The sequence below is a fragment of the Copadichromis virginalis genome, linkage group LG4 (genome assembly GCF_057382275.1).
Source record: "Copadichromis virginalis isolate Kocher_CV1m ecotype Utaka linkage group LG4, C_Virginalis_male_GT1.1, whole genome shotgun sequence".
NCBI classification, from domain to species: Eukaryota; Metazoa; Chordata; class Actinopteri; order Cichliformes; family Cichlidae; genus Copadichromis; species Copadichromis virginalis.
The window spans coordinates 10,753,028-10,770,341 of record NC_140621.1 but is presented as its reverse complement, the minus strand read 5'-3'; the positions used below and the strand labels follow the sequence as shown (position 1 = coordinate 10,770,341).

At 41.7% G+C, this 17,314-nt stretch overlaps 2 protein-coding genes across 2 annotated transcripts; both read left to right on the top strand.

Annotated features, from left to right (window-relative positions):
• Nucleotides 1-407: 407 nt before the first annotated feature.
• LOC146710853 (phosphoinositide 3-kinase regulatory subunit 5-like) lies at nt 408-8,759 on the top strand. Its single transcript, XM_085453494.1, has 17 exons — nt 408-679; nt 1,190-1,290; nt 1,386-1,454; nt 1,565-1,703; nt 2,460-2,529; nt 2,673-2,850; nt 3,181-3,352; nt 3,445-3,513; nt 3,613-4,409; nt 5,353-5,478; nt 5,998-6,129; nt 6,235-6,328; nt 6,447-6,523; nt 6,622-6,715; nt 6,807-6,886; nt 6,976-7,094; nt 8,108-8,759. Exons 1-17 carry the CDS (start codon nt 571-573, stop codon nt 8,253-8,255), a joined length of 2,574 nt encoding a protein of 857 aa, XP_085309620.1. The 5' UTR covers nt 408-570; the 3' UTR covers nt 8,256-8,759.
• A 148-nt stretch (nt 8,760-8,907) lies between these two features.
• Nucleotides 8,908-16,894, top strand: pik3r6b (phosphoinositide-3-kinase regulatory subunit 6b). Its single transcript, XM_085455385.1, has 19 exons — nt 8,908-9,256; nt 9,442-9,537; nt 10,905-11,017; nt 11,174-11,242; nt 11,371-11,506; nt 11,586-11,655; nt 11,748-11,931; nt 12,700-12,847; nt 12,927-13,019; nt 13,131-13,470; nt 13,556-13,652; nt 13,733-13,837; nt 13,915-14,025; nt 15,256-15,358; nt 15,450-15,523; nt 15,602-15,689; nt 15,803-15,855; nt 15,976-16,076; nt 16,158-16,894. The coding sequence occupies exons 1-19, from the start codon at nt 9,241-9,243 to the stop codon at nt 16,300-16,302; spliced, it is 2,142 nt and encodes a 713-aa protein (XP_085311511.1). The 5' UTR covers nt 8,908-9,240; the 3' UTR covers nt 16,303-16,894.
• The last annotated feature ends 420 nt before the right edge of the window (nt 16,895-17,314 follow it).

Below are 17,314 nucleotides of genomic sequence, written 5' to 3'. Positions count from 1 at the left end.
GGGAATCTGCTCATGCTGCTACCTACTTCACTGTGCGCTTTTTATTGCAGCTAAATGTGTGAACGCCCAAACCACAGGTGCATGTAAGTGAATTCCAGCAATTCTTTTTTCTTGTGCGACCATGTTTACTTCAAAGTCACACATTTGCTTGATTTAGGACTAAAGAGGCTCAAATAGGAAGTTGTCCGTTTGTAAGTCATTTCCAACTTGCTTGTGAGTCACATGAATGTGGTGTCACCAGCTGATTTTAAGAATGAAAAAGTAGAAGTTGTTGAGCTGTTTTCCACCAGCTCATCTCCGGTCCACTCCCCCAGTCTGTGACTCACTGGCATTACTAGGAAGTGCCAGTCTGCTGTGTTTTTTTACCCTGCTGTGGACACTGGTTGGACACTTGCTGTTTGCTTGTGAGAGCAAGTGTTGGTCTGGAAAGGGATAAACAATGATTGTAAAGTGTGGCCAGCACCATCAGTGAGAAGTCTGAGTGACTGAAGAGACCAGAGACCAAAAGAGACCAAAGCATCAAAGGGAGTAATTTAGCTTTTTTCTATTTGTCTGCCTCAGTAGAAGACGATGCAGACGCTGGATCAGAGCTCATGCACCGAGGATCGAATCCAGCATGTCCTCGAGCGCTGCCTCAGTCACCTGGGTGTCGACACTCCTGACACACAGCTCTGGAAAGGTAGGATTCAAAAGCAAAGCTGCTTTTAATGGTAACACCCCAGAAAATGATATCATCAGCCTAACAAACCACTATGAGGGGCGGGGGAAGACATGTTAAGACTACTGGTGGGAAAACTGTAAAATTATTTAAAATAATATTATTTAAAATATTATTTAAAATATTACATAATAGCCTTTTAAATAGCCTTTTCCAAATAATAATAATGTAATAAGACTTATACCCTCAATGAACTGGGAGCTGTAAGAGAAAAATGGGAATTGAAAGTGGTGACACACAGAATGAGCAAGTATCCGGTTATGCAAGATCCTTTTTTAAAATTTCTAACTAAAAACCCTTCATTGAAAAACAGGCAGCAAGTGAAAGTGGCGTCATCGTTTTCAAGCATCTTTCTAACTATAAGCCGAGTACCTGAACAGTCTGTTTACTGGTTGCCATCAGACTGAAACCTAAAAGGAGAAATACGCAGCTCAGTTCAGGTTTTTTAAAATTTCTCTCTGCCCTGACTAGCCGGACTGTGCATCAATCGCTGGTCTTTGGAGGAACTTGTGAAGAGAGATCCCCACAACTTCCTCATCCTTCTACAGCAAATACTGAGGAAAACAAAGGAGGTGAAAAGCCGAAACACCAACATCAATTTCTGCGCTGTTTATTGCTATAGGAGGAAAGGCAGTGGTTTCAATTCAAGTTTTTTCTTCCTCTACAGGTGCTGGAGCAGTGTCAGTATGAGCTGGTGGTGCCGCTCTCGCTCTTGTTCTCTTCCACCCTCCTGAGAGTGAGTTATTATTTACTGATCAGGACAGAAATGAGAAGGAATCCTCCCATTATCAGCTGCACAGTAAAAACATTTGTGGAACTTACATTAACACTTACTCACTCTTGCAGGCTCCTTACTTGCCAGCAAACAGTGGCGTGCTGCAGGACGCCAACCTGTTGTTCCATGGTTTCCTGTCCTGGCCTGAGCCCTGCAGTTCTGCTGCTAAACGTCTGCTTAATGTCATCCAGCAGGAGCTCCGAGCACCAGGTTGCAATGAAACTAATATGCACAGCAGTAAAATATGAAAGACATAACAATAGATACCACCAGTAGTTACTACTAGCTAAGTGTTTATACAATAATAGTGAGCGTCATTGGCAGCAAAGCCAGTTTAATAGAAACAAAAAGAAGAAGGTTGTATCCTTTAATCAGAGAAGGAGGAAGCAAACTGAGTTCAAAACAAAGCAGCTAACAGATAGTTTAGAGTTAACTCAAAGCTACTTATCAGTTTAATGTTAATCAGACTTGGTTAATCAGGTAATCAGACTTGACCAAACAATCCCAAATGGTGGTTAATTCTGCTGGTAAATGTGGAAACTTCCACCAGTAGAATTAAGTGCCACCTAATATGAATCCACTTAGTGACTGACTGCTGTTGACACTTGTTATGTATTTAGTAAAATCAGTTTATAGTTTTGTGGTACTACTTTCTGTGTAAAGTAGAGAACACCAAGTGTGGTGTATGTGCGCATTGATGTGCCTTTCCTCAAAATGGTTATTAAAGTAAGCTACTAACAACCAAAAAGGCATTGTTACTTTACCAGTTAAGTTATAAGAGAGAATATAACAACACTGAAGGTCTAATAGAGTTCATTTGGTGTTGACACATGAAAATATAGAAAACACTGGTTTGGTTAATTACCATGTGACCACATGGAGGCAGTGTCTCCCTGACAAAACCACCTCATGCATTCATACTTGTAGATCCATGTATTTGACCTTTCTCCTATTTGTTTGCTGTAGGTATTTCATTTCAAAGACTGGTAAGGACGGAGCAGGGTATTTCCCATGAGATTCACGGCTCTAAAACCATGTAAGTCCACGAAAAATGTAATGATTACAGAATGTGAGTGAAAATATTAAAAAAAAAAGATCTGTTAAATGAGTTAAACATTGCTGATATTTCTGTGCGCACTAAACATTTGCGTGTGTGTTTGTGGGCGTTAATGTATGCAGCACGGTACTGCTGGTGAGTCCAGATGATGATGTTCCTACAGAGGTGCAGTCTGTCTCCGAGCAGCTGAGTGCCTCCCAGCATTGCAGCAGAGACGTCACCATCACTCTGATCCTGCACAGCTTTCAGGCAGCTCTGGGCACCAAACATGACCTACAGGAGCTCCACAAAGCCCTGCAGGTGACTCCTCACTGACTGTTTTGGTAACACTTTCTAATCTGACTATACTTTTCAATTGCATATTACTTAAAATCACTTACTTAAATTTGCCTACGGTATAATTATTTCTTTGCTTCCTGTGAAAATCTGACTTGCCTCCCCCTTATTCTAGCATACCGCACCTTTATTTGTAGGTAAATATTATTATATATTATATGTAATTTTACTGTATTACAGGAGAACTACATCCCTAGTTGCAAGCTGTAAATATCTAAAGGTTTTTCACAATTTTTTCCCCTTAAAGTTTTTTCTTTGTTTGTTTTTTTTCTTAATGTTTAATGTTTCTTTCAGAGTAAGCAGCCTGAGGAGCTGGACCAGATTCTGCAATCACTGACAGAAAGCATGGAGATGGCAGCCTCTGCAGCAGATCTTGGATCAGCAAGAGAGGGAATACTCCAAAGAATGGAGAGGCTCAAAGAAAGCCTTGCTATACCTGCTCGTGCCGATGAAGGCACAGACATGGGTAGGTCAGGGAATAACATGAAATAACATGAAAGCACTATATATGAAAATGGCGCTGTTCACTTTAATCTCAGTATTTCCTCTTCTCATCAGGAGCTGTTGACATTTTCACGCTGCCCTTCCCCAAATGCCACAAATGCCACTGGGAAAATGATAACTTTGGTAACAAGCTCAGTTTAAACAGATTTATGACTAAAGCTTCCTTTAACTGAGCTACAGGATAATCTGCTAACGCTAATCCTGCTCTTTGCATCACTGCAGATGTTCTGAAACACATTCTTGGAGCTCAGAATGACATGGATTCATCAGACTGTTTCCTTAAAACCGGACTTGACGATGATGACAATAACGACACCAGCTTTGATGAGGAAGACGAACCGGAAGGAAACAAAGATCATCCTGAGTTTCAAAGTCATCGCATCTCCACCGCGTCCTCGTCCTCCAGGGACTCTGGCTATTCTCTGTCTTCCAGCTGGTCTGTGCCGTCTGGCTCATCGGGTGTGGAATCGGGCGAGGAGACAACACAGGAGGACATAGAGGAAAGACCAGACAGACAGCCCAAACCTAGAAAGAAACCAAAGAAGAAGTCTAGATCCCTCCTAGGCTTCTCTTTGCTTTTCAAGCCCTCTCGCAGTCCTAGGGTTTGCCGCCGTGTCCAGAGCATGGCCTACCACAAAGACTTTGAAAGAACTCAGTCACACCTCAAACCCTCCAAAGTTCATCCCCTTCATGAGTCCCCTGCTCCCTTGGATCCTCTTTCCCCTCAAAAGCATTTGTGCGTCCGCAGGAGACCGATCCTGAGTTGCAACGAGGAGGATCTGGTAGAAGCACCTACCCTCGTCAAGGTGGTGGTGTTTGGAGGTGACAGAGAGGCTGGAAGGCTGGCCAGAGCCTACAGCGACCTGCATCAGAAAGAGAGCAAATGTCCCCAGCTCACCAAGGTGTGCAAGCTGCAGTTTTACTTTGTTCCCACCAAAAGACAAAGTGGAAGTCCGGGAGGAGGGCACACACCAACTGAGGAGCGGATAGTAGGTTTAACCAAAACCACTACCTCTGTGGTGAGAACATCTGCCACCTCTGCATCTCAGTTTATCCCGTCTTTTATCTCCATATGTTCATAGATAGGATGGGACCACTTTTAAAGAATAATCCTTAAAACAACTTTTAATTTCATTGATCAGCTATGAATGAGTACTTTATGTGCCTGGCTCCAAAAAAAACGTCTTTTCATTGTTCATAATAAATTCGCTTTCTCTCCAGGACTTAGACGTCAAATATATAGACTGTACATTAAAGATGGATGTAGCCAGCAAATTTATTTTAGTTTTGTTTCGATACCTTTATCTGAGCGTTTTGCCTGCTTGCTGTTTGTTCAACTTTACAAAACCAACTTGATAAGAACTTCATAGCAACACTTCAAATCATCATACAATCAGCTTCTCTCTAAATAGATTCATGTCAAAATTGATACTGCGTTGCGTTAAATAAAACTTCAACAAATGATATTTTGACATCATTAATGAAGGGAGGCGAGAAGTCACTTTCTCATAGATTTCTTAAAAGTCTGGAAGAGAGGAGTCGCCCCCTGCTGGTAATTAGAACAATTTCATCAGACTGTTCCTTTATGAGTGGTTGACACTATTTCTGAACATTACCCAAAGCACTGGCTGCTGAGTTCGCATTAATCTGATTTTGTAGACATTTTTTTAACAACCTGCCATTTCTGACGTTTTCTCGTTATAAACTTAAAACTGATATATACACTCAATGGCCAGTTTATTAGGTGCACCTTGCTAGTACTGGGTTTACAGCTACTACTTTTAGAGATTTTTGGTCCATATTGACTTGATAGCATCAAACAGTTGCTGCAGATTTGTCGGCTGCACAACATTAAGCACTGAGTACTGTAAAATAACAGCCATGTTTTTATGGCTGTGCAAACAGTTTGGATAATAAAATGTCATTAATATAATTGAACAGACAACCTTACTTTTCATACAGGACTCAAATGGCCTTGCAGTGGACGACTGGACGACAGATATAGCTCACATGCTGGGTATAATGGATCCCTGGTATGAGCGAAATGTCCTCAGTCTGCTCAGCTTGTCCTCTGACGTGCTCTCTCAGGTATATTTTACTCAGTCACCATCACCTCTCAGTGTTTCATACGCCACACAGTAGAAGTCTATAAAAGTCGCTGATGTTTTTCCAATCACTATCCTTAAGTGATGAAGTTGAATTACAGGGAATAAAGAATCCAGTGTCCTTGTTTTAATTTTTCTTACAGCAAACTAGCACTAAAAGTAAGCTAGGCCTCATTTTGGACACATCCTTTGAGGTCTTGTGAGGCACTTGCTATATGAAAGGAGCAATGAAATGGCTGGAGATCATAGTGATGATCATAGTAAATCTCTCAGTTTTTCCATGTGTGGAGGACTTTTTGGAGATCTGAAAACACCTCATGACCTGAATCAGTTTTGTGGGGACTTTTCAGTGTTTCAGAAGTTCATCCTAAAAATAGCGACCTTTTCAGTTCTCCTTATACCAGGGGCGAGTTGGGCAAAACTATTTTAATGAGCATACTTAATTTATGCGCATGCTGCCAACATAACAACATAGTTTGTTTTGTTTTTTTAAATGACTCAGGCGGCATCTAAGGATGACAGCGTATCGCACAGCAACAGCGGTACGGAGCAGCTGCCCCTGCTGGCTGATTTGGTGCTTTATTACTGCAGACATGCAGACCAGCCTGTTCTGGTGCAGCTTTACCAGGTTGAGGTCAGAGCAGATTCATGCGCACACACACACACACACACGCAGACAGACACATACACAGGCATGCACAGGACACAATAACCATGAATACTTCCTTCCTCTGCACAGCTCACCCTGGTTGGAGGAGAGAGGAGAAGGGAAGTATTTATTCAGTCTCTGGAGCTTGGACACACGGCTGGAACCAGAGCTGTGAAGGCCATGGGTGAGTCACACTCTGAAATCAGTCTGTGATGTCTGTAATCAGACAGCAGCGACACCATTCAGGCAAACACACACTTTTGCACATGTGCGTCTAATTTTGCCTTGTGTTCTTTCTGAAGGTGCTGCCAGCAAAAGGTTTGGCATTGATGAGGAACGAGAGGCTGTCCCTCTAACACTAAGCCTTGCATACAACAAGGTATTGTTCCCACACACTCGTTTCCTGCAACACAAGCAATAAGATGATGTTTAAATTCACAGCCTGGCGTATTTCCTTAATCTGTGACTCGGCAACAGGTGGCAATCAGTGGGAGGAGCCAGTGGATCAATAAAGAAATCATGTGCACATCGATTAATCTTCACAAACAGTGGAGGACACCTCAGCAGCTCGGTGCGTGTGATTCCCACTTCTTCTTTTGTTTTTTTCTTTGTCTTGCCTATGCTTTGTTGTAAGTTAAGCTATTCAAATATTGCCTGTGCAGATTCAGCAGAGAGCCTGCAGCTCACAATGACTGAAGTCCTGAAGAGGCAGTGCTCCAAGTCCAAAAAGGGCTACAAACAGGTGAGGGTGATATTAAATGTGATGACGTGCTCACTCTCCCTTTGAAACAACCCCCCTTCCCTTCCTCACACTTCTTCTCCCTCCGGCAGCACATCTCAGTCTCAGAAGTGAAGGTGGACAAGATGCAGGTGAATGGGAGAGATCCCGGGACGACGTTTGCTGTGTGTTTGGATCAGGATGAAAAGAAGTTTATTCAAAGTGTCACCAGGTATAAAACGAAGCATCACCTCTGACTTTGGTGGCAGAAAGAATTCCTCCTGCATTTTAAAGCCTTGGAAAATAAATATACTCTGATGCGTGACTTACATGAAAGGATCAAAGCAACGTGTTAAAATTACACTGTTACAAGCAAAAGATGTGGACAGATGTTGAGCTGCTGATCTTTCATATTTATAACTTGAAAAACATATCAGCTCAGTCTTTCATTTGCCCTCTTTCTTGGGACCCCTACACAAAGAAAACACTCTCACCAAACTTCAAAATACTTTAACTTCTAATAATGTCTTGGAGCATAAATTGATAACAAAAAATAAATTTAGTAATTTTATCCAGACTTCCACAAAAACCTTAGATAAAAAGCCCAAAGCTGGTGGATTTATTACAGTTTCTTTATGACCTTTCTTTTCTGTTAACAAAATACGAAAAATTCCCAAGACCCACTTTAAGCAACAGGACCAATTGGCTCATTTTAAAAGCATTTTCCAGACCTGCTTCTTCTTCTTCAGAAAGAAGGACACCAGATGAGCTGCTGCACTTTTGTATTTGTGCATTACTGTAGCATTAACAACAAAACCTTTAAGGTTTCAGCCCCAATTATGAAGCACAATAAATCAGCAGCACTTAATATACTTGATTTAAATATCAACTGAACAAAGCTGAACCAAAGTGTGCTGTATATGTTATCTTTTGTTGTTGTCAGTGCCTATATACTATTTATACGCTGTCCTTATGTATATGCTGTATATATAGTAATTAGTTCACTGTCCCTGATTTATTCCATAATTTATTCCAACGTCTTTGCACTCAGCACCATTGCACAGCTACATACAGATATGCCACACATGCTGTTATTTTCTGTTTTATGTAATCTGTTAAATGCATTGAGAGAAAATGATGGGGATGGGGGGCAAATTTCTTTCTTGTGCCTCCTTTTTCTCCGAATGTGAATCACAACCTCAGCGTCTCCGAGTCTAATGCAGTGTTGCTCTGTCTCGCCCGCAGGTGTGAGGTGTCTCTGTGCTGTAAGCCGGGAAGCGGTTTGGACTGGAGGACCTACCAACCGCTGCTGGGCCAAGTTCAGCCTCTGCACCCATCCTACTGCTCTATGCTCTGCCTCCCCATCACCTCTTTCTCGTCCTCGTATCCATGACCAGCTCGGTGCCGCACTGAAGAAGAAGAAAGCTGTGGGATTCTTTCTAATGCTGGGATGTTTGAGGACAGGGACACTGTACAGCTGGTGAAAAATAAACAGACTGACAAAGAGTGACATTTTTTCATGCGTGCGCCACAATTGAGATTAAGGTGTGCCGCCTTGTTGTTAAGGAAGTGTACGCATCTTTTTCTTCTGACACACTGGCACGCTCACTGCATACTGAGGAATGTGGGTGTACTTGTCGGTGTGTTGGGGGATTTTACAGGTTCTTGTCTTACCGGCACTGTTTGTGTAGGGGTGGGTTAAAATCTGCTGTGGGTGATTTGAAAACTGATTACTTGAGTACTAATGTGTACATTTTCAAGTCAATAATGTTGTGTAATAAACTAAGTTATTTATTCTCATGTGTTGTTGGTTTTTTAAACCTTCATGAGCATTTGCATTTCACTTTGTTTTTGTAGCTCATCCAACTGAAATAAAGACTACACTCATCTGTTTGGATAGTGACGTTTTGTTTCAGAATTTTATTTCCTCCAATAAGTTAATCACACCCTGCCGAGCATGCTTAAAATAGCAATGTGATGATCATCATGGCATTATGTCAGTAACAGGAAGCAGCAGGGAATATTCAGGAGGGAACTGTGTTCATACTTACTTGAAAACGCTCGCTCGGACAGAAGCTTCTGTAGTAAGCTTTGGAGAAATGCTGCACACAGAGCAGGAATGAAAGTAACAATGCTTTGCACGATGCGATGTATTTATAGCTGAGCCAGTCATCGGACAACAAAGCAGAAGTGCACTTACCTTTCACTGCAGGGTATCAGGTATTTGTACTCAGTTCAATTTTTGTCGTTTCGGTTGCTGGGCTGTTGGGGACTAGTGCTGAACTCTCTCCTCAGAGGAGAGGGCTTTTTGTGATTTGTTCTGGTTTGAGTCAGCTGTGCTAAAATTAAGCCTTCAAAAACTCTGAAGAGTGGAAAGGATGGTCGAGCCCACAGGTGAGAGTTTTCATTTCTTCATGGGCATTCTCGTTTCACCAGTAAAAGCTGCAGTTTCGGAGTCTAGAGAATGCAAACAAAATGTGTGTGTGTGTGTGTGTGTGTGTGTGCGTGTGTGTGTGTGTGTGTGTGTGTGTGTGTGTGTGTGTGTGTGTGTGTGTGTGTGTGTGTGTGTGTTTTAACAGCTAAAGAGGACCTCTCCTCCACTTGGGACTCCAACTTGTGTGATGATGTCCAGGCTCTTTTCAAAGAGATGAAGAGCGAGAGTTGTTCCTGCAAAGGTATCCACTACTGAAAGTATATAAGCGCGCTGAAATCAAAGTCTGAAGTCAAAGAGCAACATAATGGATTATTAAAAACTCGTCATCATTGCTGAGAAACGTGTTTGTCTAGTAAAACAGACGCTTCCGTTAGCAGATAGTTTGCATCAACACAGGCGATCATTTTAACAGTATTGTTTAATTACTAATTATAATAAATAGATTCTAAAACTGTGATATATTTCCTTATCACTTCCTGTTTTCCTTCCCTTTGTTTACAATCTATTACACATACAGTCACTGGACACTTTATTAGGCACATGCTCCTAATACTGGGATAGACTCCTTTTCCCTGCAGAACTGCATTAATTCAACAAGCTGCTGGAAACATTCATCAGAGGTTTTAGGTGTATGTTGACGTGACAACATCACTAAGCTGCTGCAGATTTGTTGGCTGCACATCCATGATGTGACTCTCCCAGAGATGCTCTGTTTGACTGAGATCTGGTGAGAAGGCCTGAGCCTCTGATACAAAGCAGAATAGATCCATGCTTTTATGCTGTTTCATGTAAATTTTGACCCTACCACCCAAATGTTGCAGCAAAAATTAAGATTAATCAGACCAGGCAACATTTTTTTCAATCTTCTGTTGTCCTGTGCAAACTGTACTGTAGCCTCAGTTTCCTGATTTTTGGTGGCAGGAGTGTCAGTCTGTTGGTGGGGCCCTGTCTGCCTACAAGGTTTAATATGTTCATATTTGCATTCAGAGATCCTCTTCACCTTGGCTGTAACTAGTGGTTATTTGAGTTATCATTGGCTTTATCAACTTGAAGCAATGTGCCCCTTCATCTCTCAATTCTGGACTCAACAAGACATTTTCACCCAGAGAACCGTCGCTAGCTGGATATTTTCTCGTCTTCTGATCATTCTCTGGAAACTCTTGAGATGGTTTCCATGATCAGCAGTTTCTGAAATACTCATATCATGGTACCTGACTGGCACCAACAACCATTCTGATGCTCGATTTGAACTTCAGCAGGTCATCTTGACCTTGTCCACATAATTAAACCCTTTGAGCTGCTGCCACGTGATTGGTGGATTAGATATTTCTATTAATGAGCAGATGAACACGTGTACCTAACAAAGTGGCCGGTGAGTGTAAAGTATTAACACATGACTATGTGACTCCTAAAGCTGTGATTTATAGTTTTGAGTGAGGGATACCTAATAAGGGGCTGCAGAGCTTAGTTATTTTAAGCTAATTAGCTAATAGTAGTGGTATCAACTTTCCACCCTTTTCACACACAGTGGAATAATTTAGCTGCTAAAATAGATAGTCACACTTATCTGAGACAATGCAAGCAAACTACTGTCTGCCTGATTTGCAGGAATGCTGGTATGGAACCTCCAAAGGAAGGTGGAAGTCAATCCTTCCTGCAGCCTTTCAATAATCTCAATTCTGGTCCAAAAGCTGGAGAAGACGTTAACAACAGTTTCCAAGGTTTGTCGTCCTTCATCAAGTCTAGTCAAAATCAAGTTGTGCAGTTGTGCAAAAGCAATGCATTTAAAGACTTTCTTTTCTTTACTTCTGCTTAAAAAGTACAAAATGAATTCAGATACTGAATTCTTGTTTGTCTGGGTTTTTTGGCTGGTGTAGCTCCATGAGAAAAAAACCTACATGTCTGTCAACCCAGTGCTGCACACGCTCTACTATGTAGTCATTCAGGTAAGACGCACTTGGCAACACACAGCTGAAAATACGATATTGTTCATGAAAACACTGCAGCAATAGCAACAAGCTGTAAATAATGTACAAATACAGGCTGAAAGGCTTTTCTGTATTTCAATACCCAGTCAGGTGTCACAATTCCTAAAGGTCTTTATCACAAAGCGTACGAGTGTTTGGGGAAACTGCTGATACTGCCATCGCCATACTCCGCTGTGGCTCTGCACACTCTGAGGAGCATCAAGATGGAAATGACTGCACCAGGTATCACATATCCTTACACGCGTGACCTCGATACTAAAATCCACCCTCACTCTTACCAGACAAACCCTTTCCTCAACAGGATCTCTGTACCTGAAGAGAGTCATCGCAGAGCAAAATATCAAGAGTGAGCATTTTGCTGCCAGGGAAAAGTAAGCAGGCCATATTGAAAGACCTCCAGGCCTGTATCAGAATGATTCAACTGTATATCGCAACATTATTGTCTCCTGCTTGTGTCCTGCAGAGTGTTTGTGCTGGCAGACCCAGCTGTGTTTTCTGTTTCACTGGAAGCTACGGTTAGAGCATACTTGGAAGTGTCACGCCGGCTCACAAACACACGGACTATGGAGAAAAGTGTGCTTTTCCGTGTGCTGGAGACAGGGTTAGGGACGACCTGCCAAAGCTCCAGACTAGCTCAAGCTCTTGAGGTAAATACATCCATGAGGGTGCTTTGGACAAAGAAACAGTAGTGATCCCCAGAGGATGAATCCCATTCATTTTCATGATCCCAGATTTATTATTTACTATGTATATAAATATAAACATAAGCTACATGAACTAATCACCCATTAGTTCAAATGGTGTATATGTATAAATCAGGTTTCATTTTCCAGGTTTCAAAAACAGAACTTTAGTTCACGCCACCTTGATTTCTATAAATATAAAAAATAACATGTACTGCTCAGAAAAATAAAATAAAATCAAGGAAAACTTAACAAAATTAACTTTTTTTGCTGTGAGTTTGAGTCCAGCACTGAAAGGATTTGTTTTCCATTGCACGGTGACACGGTGGTTAGCACTGTTACCGCACAGCAAGAAGGTCCTGAGTTCAAATCCAGTTTGCATGTTCTCCTCGTGTTTATGTGGGTTCTCTCGGGGTACTCCAGCTTCCTCCCACCATCCAAAGACATGCACTTAGTGGGGATAGGTTAATTGATTAATCTATATTGCCCATGGTAGTGAATGTGAGTGGGAAACGTTGTCTGTCTCTGCGTGTTAGCCGTGCGACAGACTGGCGACCTGTCCAGGGTGTCCCTGCCTCTCGCCCTGTGACAGCTGGAATAGGCTCCTGTGACCCTGCGACCCTGAAACGGAGAAGTGGAATGGATGGATGTTCCTGTGTCATTTTGTTCCCTTATTCACATCAAGCTATTCATCAGGATCTGATGTGTTCCCCTGATTTTTTTTTCTTCCAGGTTTTAGAGGACCATGATGTGAGGCAATATTTCCAGGATGTGGTTGAAACTGTGAAGCAGAGTTTACAGCATGGTCCCGGCAGTCGTGCAGATTATCTGAAGGGGCTGAAGCAGATATACAAACACATCTTGGCTGCCTCTGAAAAAGGTCTGAGTGTAGTGTGTTATAACACAAGTTATTCTAAGTGGAGATAATAATAATAATATTTCTTATCAACTTCTCTCAGATGTATTGCATGATGAACAAGGTCCTGTGTACAGCACTACAGTGCCCTTGCCAGAGATGAACTTCCTCATGTGGACAGATGAAGAGATGCTATGTGAGCCCATCAAACAAACAAGAACTGATGCTTCATATCTATAATCTTACCACACATACAAGAAGGCTGCAGTTTTACTTGAAACTGATGTTAAATTTGTCTTTCCTTAAGGGAATCTGTTGACAGACTTTGCCCTACCTTCTGGCTCCAACTCCATTAAGGATGACAAAGAAAGGATCTCAAGAGACAGCGGGATAGTGAAGGACTTAAAGGACTCAGACGAAGCAGAGCAGCTGCCTTACACGGCTCAAAAGACACTGTGGGAACGGAGAAATGCCTTGAAGAACTCAAAGTCTGCAGAAAAACTGAGTCTGATGGAGGAGAAGATGAAGGAAGATGTTACCGGAAACTCGCTTCTACTCAAAGAGGAGCGAAGTCACACGGCTCGAGTTGTGGTACTGGGGGATGACAGCACCCTGGGAAAGCTCACCAAGGCTTATTACATCATACGGTGAGGATCCCAAATACTGGAGTGTGTGTATGTGTGTGTGTGCATGCCCACTTTTAAATAAACTTTTCTAAAAATGTCCATACAGCAAGAAAGAGGCCAAACGTAACATGCTGACCAAGAAACTAGACCTGCAGCTGTACTACATCCCAGTCTCTGATGCAGAGGCTTCACCGAGTTCACCTGTGAGTTACACTGACACATTCAAAGCAGCTCTGACAGGTGTGAGTGTAGAGGACTACGTAACTCTTAATACTCCTCACAGGATGAGAGCAGGTTGTCTTTGGCGTCCTGTTTGGAGAGAGTGGATCCGTGGTACAGTGTCAACGTTAGCAGTCTGGGAGCTACCATCCCGACGCTACCTGAGCTGGTAACCAACTGTAGCGATTACATCTTATTAATAATAACTATATGCAGTCCATCTAATCCTGTCCGCCCTTTGCACAGCCTTCTGTTTCCAGGAAACCGACAGAGCTGAGCCTTTACTTGTTGGACACCCTGTGTTACTACCTTCGCTGTGGGACACAGCCAGTTAACCTCCCGGTCTATTCAGTTAAGGTACAGCAGAGCTATCGTGTGTAGATATTGTGTTTTACATGCATTTAAATGTGGAAGGCAAAGAGCAAGGCTGGCTTTTCATGTGTCAAACATCGTAGCAGAATTCAGCTAAAAAGAAAATAATAATAAATAATGTCTATTTTTCTTACTTAAAGCTGGACTTGTGTCAAATCATGTAACTGCGTGTTGAATTTGAGTTTTAGAGTTTGGACAATGAAATGTTTTCCTGCTGATATGGGGACTTAGACATTTAGTATTAGACCTCCTGTGTCATATCTTTGTTTCATAATTTCTCACATTAGTTTTATTTGTGTGTGGATCTTTGTATCATTTTCAGTGAGTTTCAGTTCTTTTTCTCTGTTTCTAATGTAATAATATCAAAGTTCACAGCCAAAACTGACTTGGCTTGTTCATTATTCCAATAATAGATGAGGGAACAGCCAAATTTTCAAATTGTATTCTTAAGCTCCTGAACCACATAGTTCAACTCACAGAAAGGTGAACCAGTCCCTGTGTTTGCATCTGAGGGTTTTCCCCTCTCAGGGATTCACTTATGCAACAATTTCTTGTTGTTGTTGTCGTTTTTATGACTGTAACAAATTTCATGTTGATCTAATTTAAATGCTGTGTTATTTTTGGAAACTGTTTTTTTTTTTTCAAGTTTTAGCATAAAATATTTTTCCTACAGTGTGTGGATAACAAATCTGAGCTAAGATGAGAGAAAATGTTTCACTTTATCCACTAGGTGGACCAAATCAGAGTACAAGAAATGTTGATCTCAGTTCATAATAACTTCACAAGCTTTTTGGTGACATGCTATTTGAGTAATAATTTCATTCCCATTGGCTCAAAACAGTCTGGCCAGCAGACCAGCAGTTTCTAAAATACTCAGATCATGGTGCTCAGTTTGAACTTCAGCACGTCGTCTTGACCTACATGCCTTTATAAACATATGTGACTTGATCCTTACTGCATGCCTGAATGCACTGAGTTGCTGATTGTTTGACTCCATATTTGCATCAATAGCAGATGAACATGCGTGCCTAATAAAGTGGCAGATGGGCGTCCAAATGTCTTTCCAGCTCATTCACTGTTTCCAAACAAATTCAAATGTTACAGCTTTAACTAAACTAAGTTTAGCAGTTACTTCTTCAGTGTAGAGTCTGGTAGGTGCTGTCATTCGTTTGTTCACGCTGGTTTTTGATTTGATTAAATATGCCGTGTGTTTAGATGACCCTCTCCAACTCTGATCTGGCCTCAGTGGAGGAGCTGTTTGTGTCCCACCTGGAGGCCGACATCCCAGATTTCAGACACCTTAAAGACTGGCAGCAGAGTATGTGTGCGAATCTTTCTGTGCATGTGTGTGTGGATATTGATGTAACCACGGTAACAGATGGCGACATAAACTGGCTCGTCTTTGACAGGGGAACCTTCTGTACGACAAAAGAAGTCATCGGTGGAACTCTTTGGCGTGGTTCTGTCGGTCAACTACACAAAGGTGCACCCCTTATCCTTTTACACTCATTAACACTGTCACACTTGCACACAGACTCACACTCACTGATGTTCTCAACAGGCCACTTTAAGCAAACGAGACGTTAAAGGAGAAGCATCTATGACCTGGCGTGTGGTGATTACCTCAGAGCCGGCAGCTTCAGCGTCAGGTTTGTTGTTGGTTTTCTTTTTTTGTTTGGGTTTTTTTTTATCAATTGCTTTATTTCAGTGCAATAAGAATTATGTGGAGAAAAAACTGAGTCATCCTTTTCATTTTGTTTAGGGGAGAGTTACCTGGCTGCAAGGTTTGACTCTCTGAACCCCGCATACAACACAGTAAGACGTTATTCTCTTCTGCCTTGGATTATTGGCTAGTTATATCTCATTATGCATGATGCAGTGGAAGTGTTTTATCCATATCTGAAGGCAACCGTTAACTGAACCTGTTAATGATAGAAAATCGAAACTCGAAACATCAGCATCAGGACAATGGAGCAACGAACACTCTGCGTGTGTCTGGACAAAGACCCTCGCAGGATATACACCAATGTCCAAAAGTAATTTTATGCTTCTTCTGTTTTTACTTGTCCACTCTCACCCTTTAAGAAAAACTAACATGCTGCATTGTTCTTTTACAGAATAGAAATCTCTCCATGCTTGGACCCGGGTTGCACCATTCGGTGTAGGTACAGCATCGGCAGCGAGCAAGAGCTGCCACTCAGCAAGTATCTGGACAAAGTCATGTCACTGCCAATCAACAGCTTCTCTGGTGTCAGCATGTGAGGGACACAGGCTGACTGCTTCACAGTCATCTTAATGTTACATTAGCAAAGCATATCCGTTCACCCATCAGTTCATTTTCTTCACCTCGCATACAGTTCAGGGTCGTGGTGGGCTAGAGCTAGAGGCAGAAGCAGGTCACCTCTACATTGCAGAGTAGAATCATCTACACTGTCTTGTGTTTAGTAACATTAATGTTAATCCCTTTGGATCCTCTTAATTTAGTAACACACGATTATTTGGATTCCATTATCTCTCTCGCTAACTGAATTCTAAATGCTTACAAATCCTGTGATAAGAGTTAACGGATACTCTACAGGAGAAAAAGTAGTTAGATTCTACTAACTAAGAATGCAGAGCAAGTCTGCATGTCGAAGTATCCCAATGCATCGATCTACCCCTGAATGTGTGAATGTTAGAGGTGTGTATGCAACAGGAAAAAAGTGCTTGTATGAACAGGCGTGATTGGTTGAATGAGGCTTGCAGTAAAATGTGCTTTGAGTGTTTGTATTAAAGCTCTACATAAGTACCTGTTCAGTTAATTTGCTTCAAAGACAAAGTACTACAAGTATCCAAGTGCTTGTTACCTGTGGCCATCTTTCAATAATAAACTTTATATTTTATAAGCTGGTCGTGGATTTTTTATGTCATAAATCAACTTAATCAGTGCAATGAAATACTACAATAATGCCATGTGGCATCCAGCAGACGAGGTTAAAGTCCCACATGCTGGGGAGGTAAAAAGAAAGAAGAAGAAAGAAACATATATGTGATTTGAACCTCTTGATGTATGTGAATTTTTAGGGTTGAATCAAGTTGAATCACCCCATGTGACACCTGTTAGAGAGCAGAGGTGTAAAAAAACAGCATGTGCTGGAGTTTGGTATTTTCTGCTTTGTGTCAAACTGCTGTACGATGCTTTCTGCGACTTGAGCCATGATCCAGGCAAACAAACACACAAGTTTCATTGCTCAAAAGAAAAGAAGTCCGGAGATTCAAATCCCCCCAAAAAGGG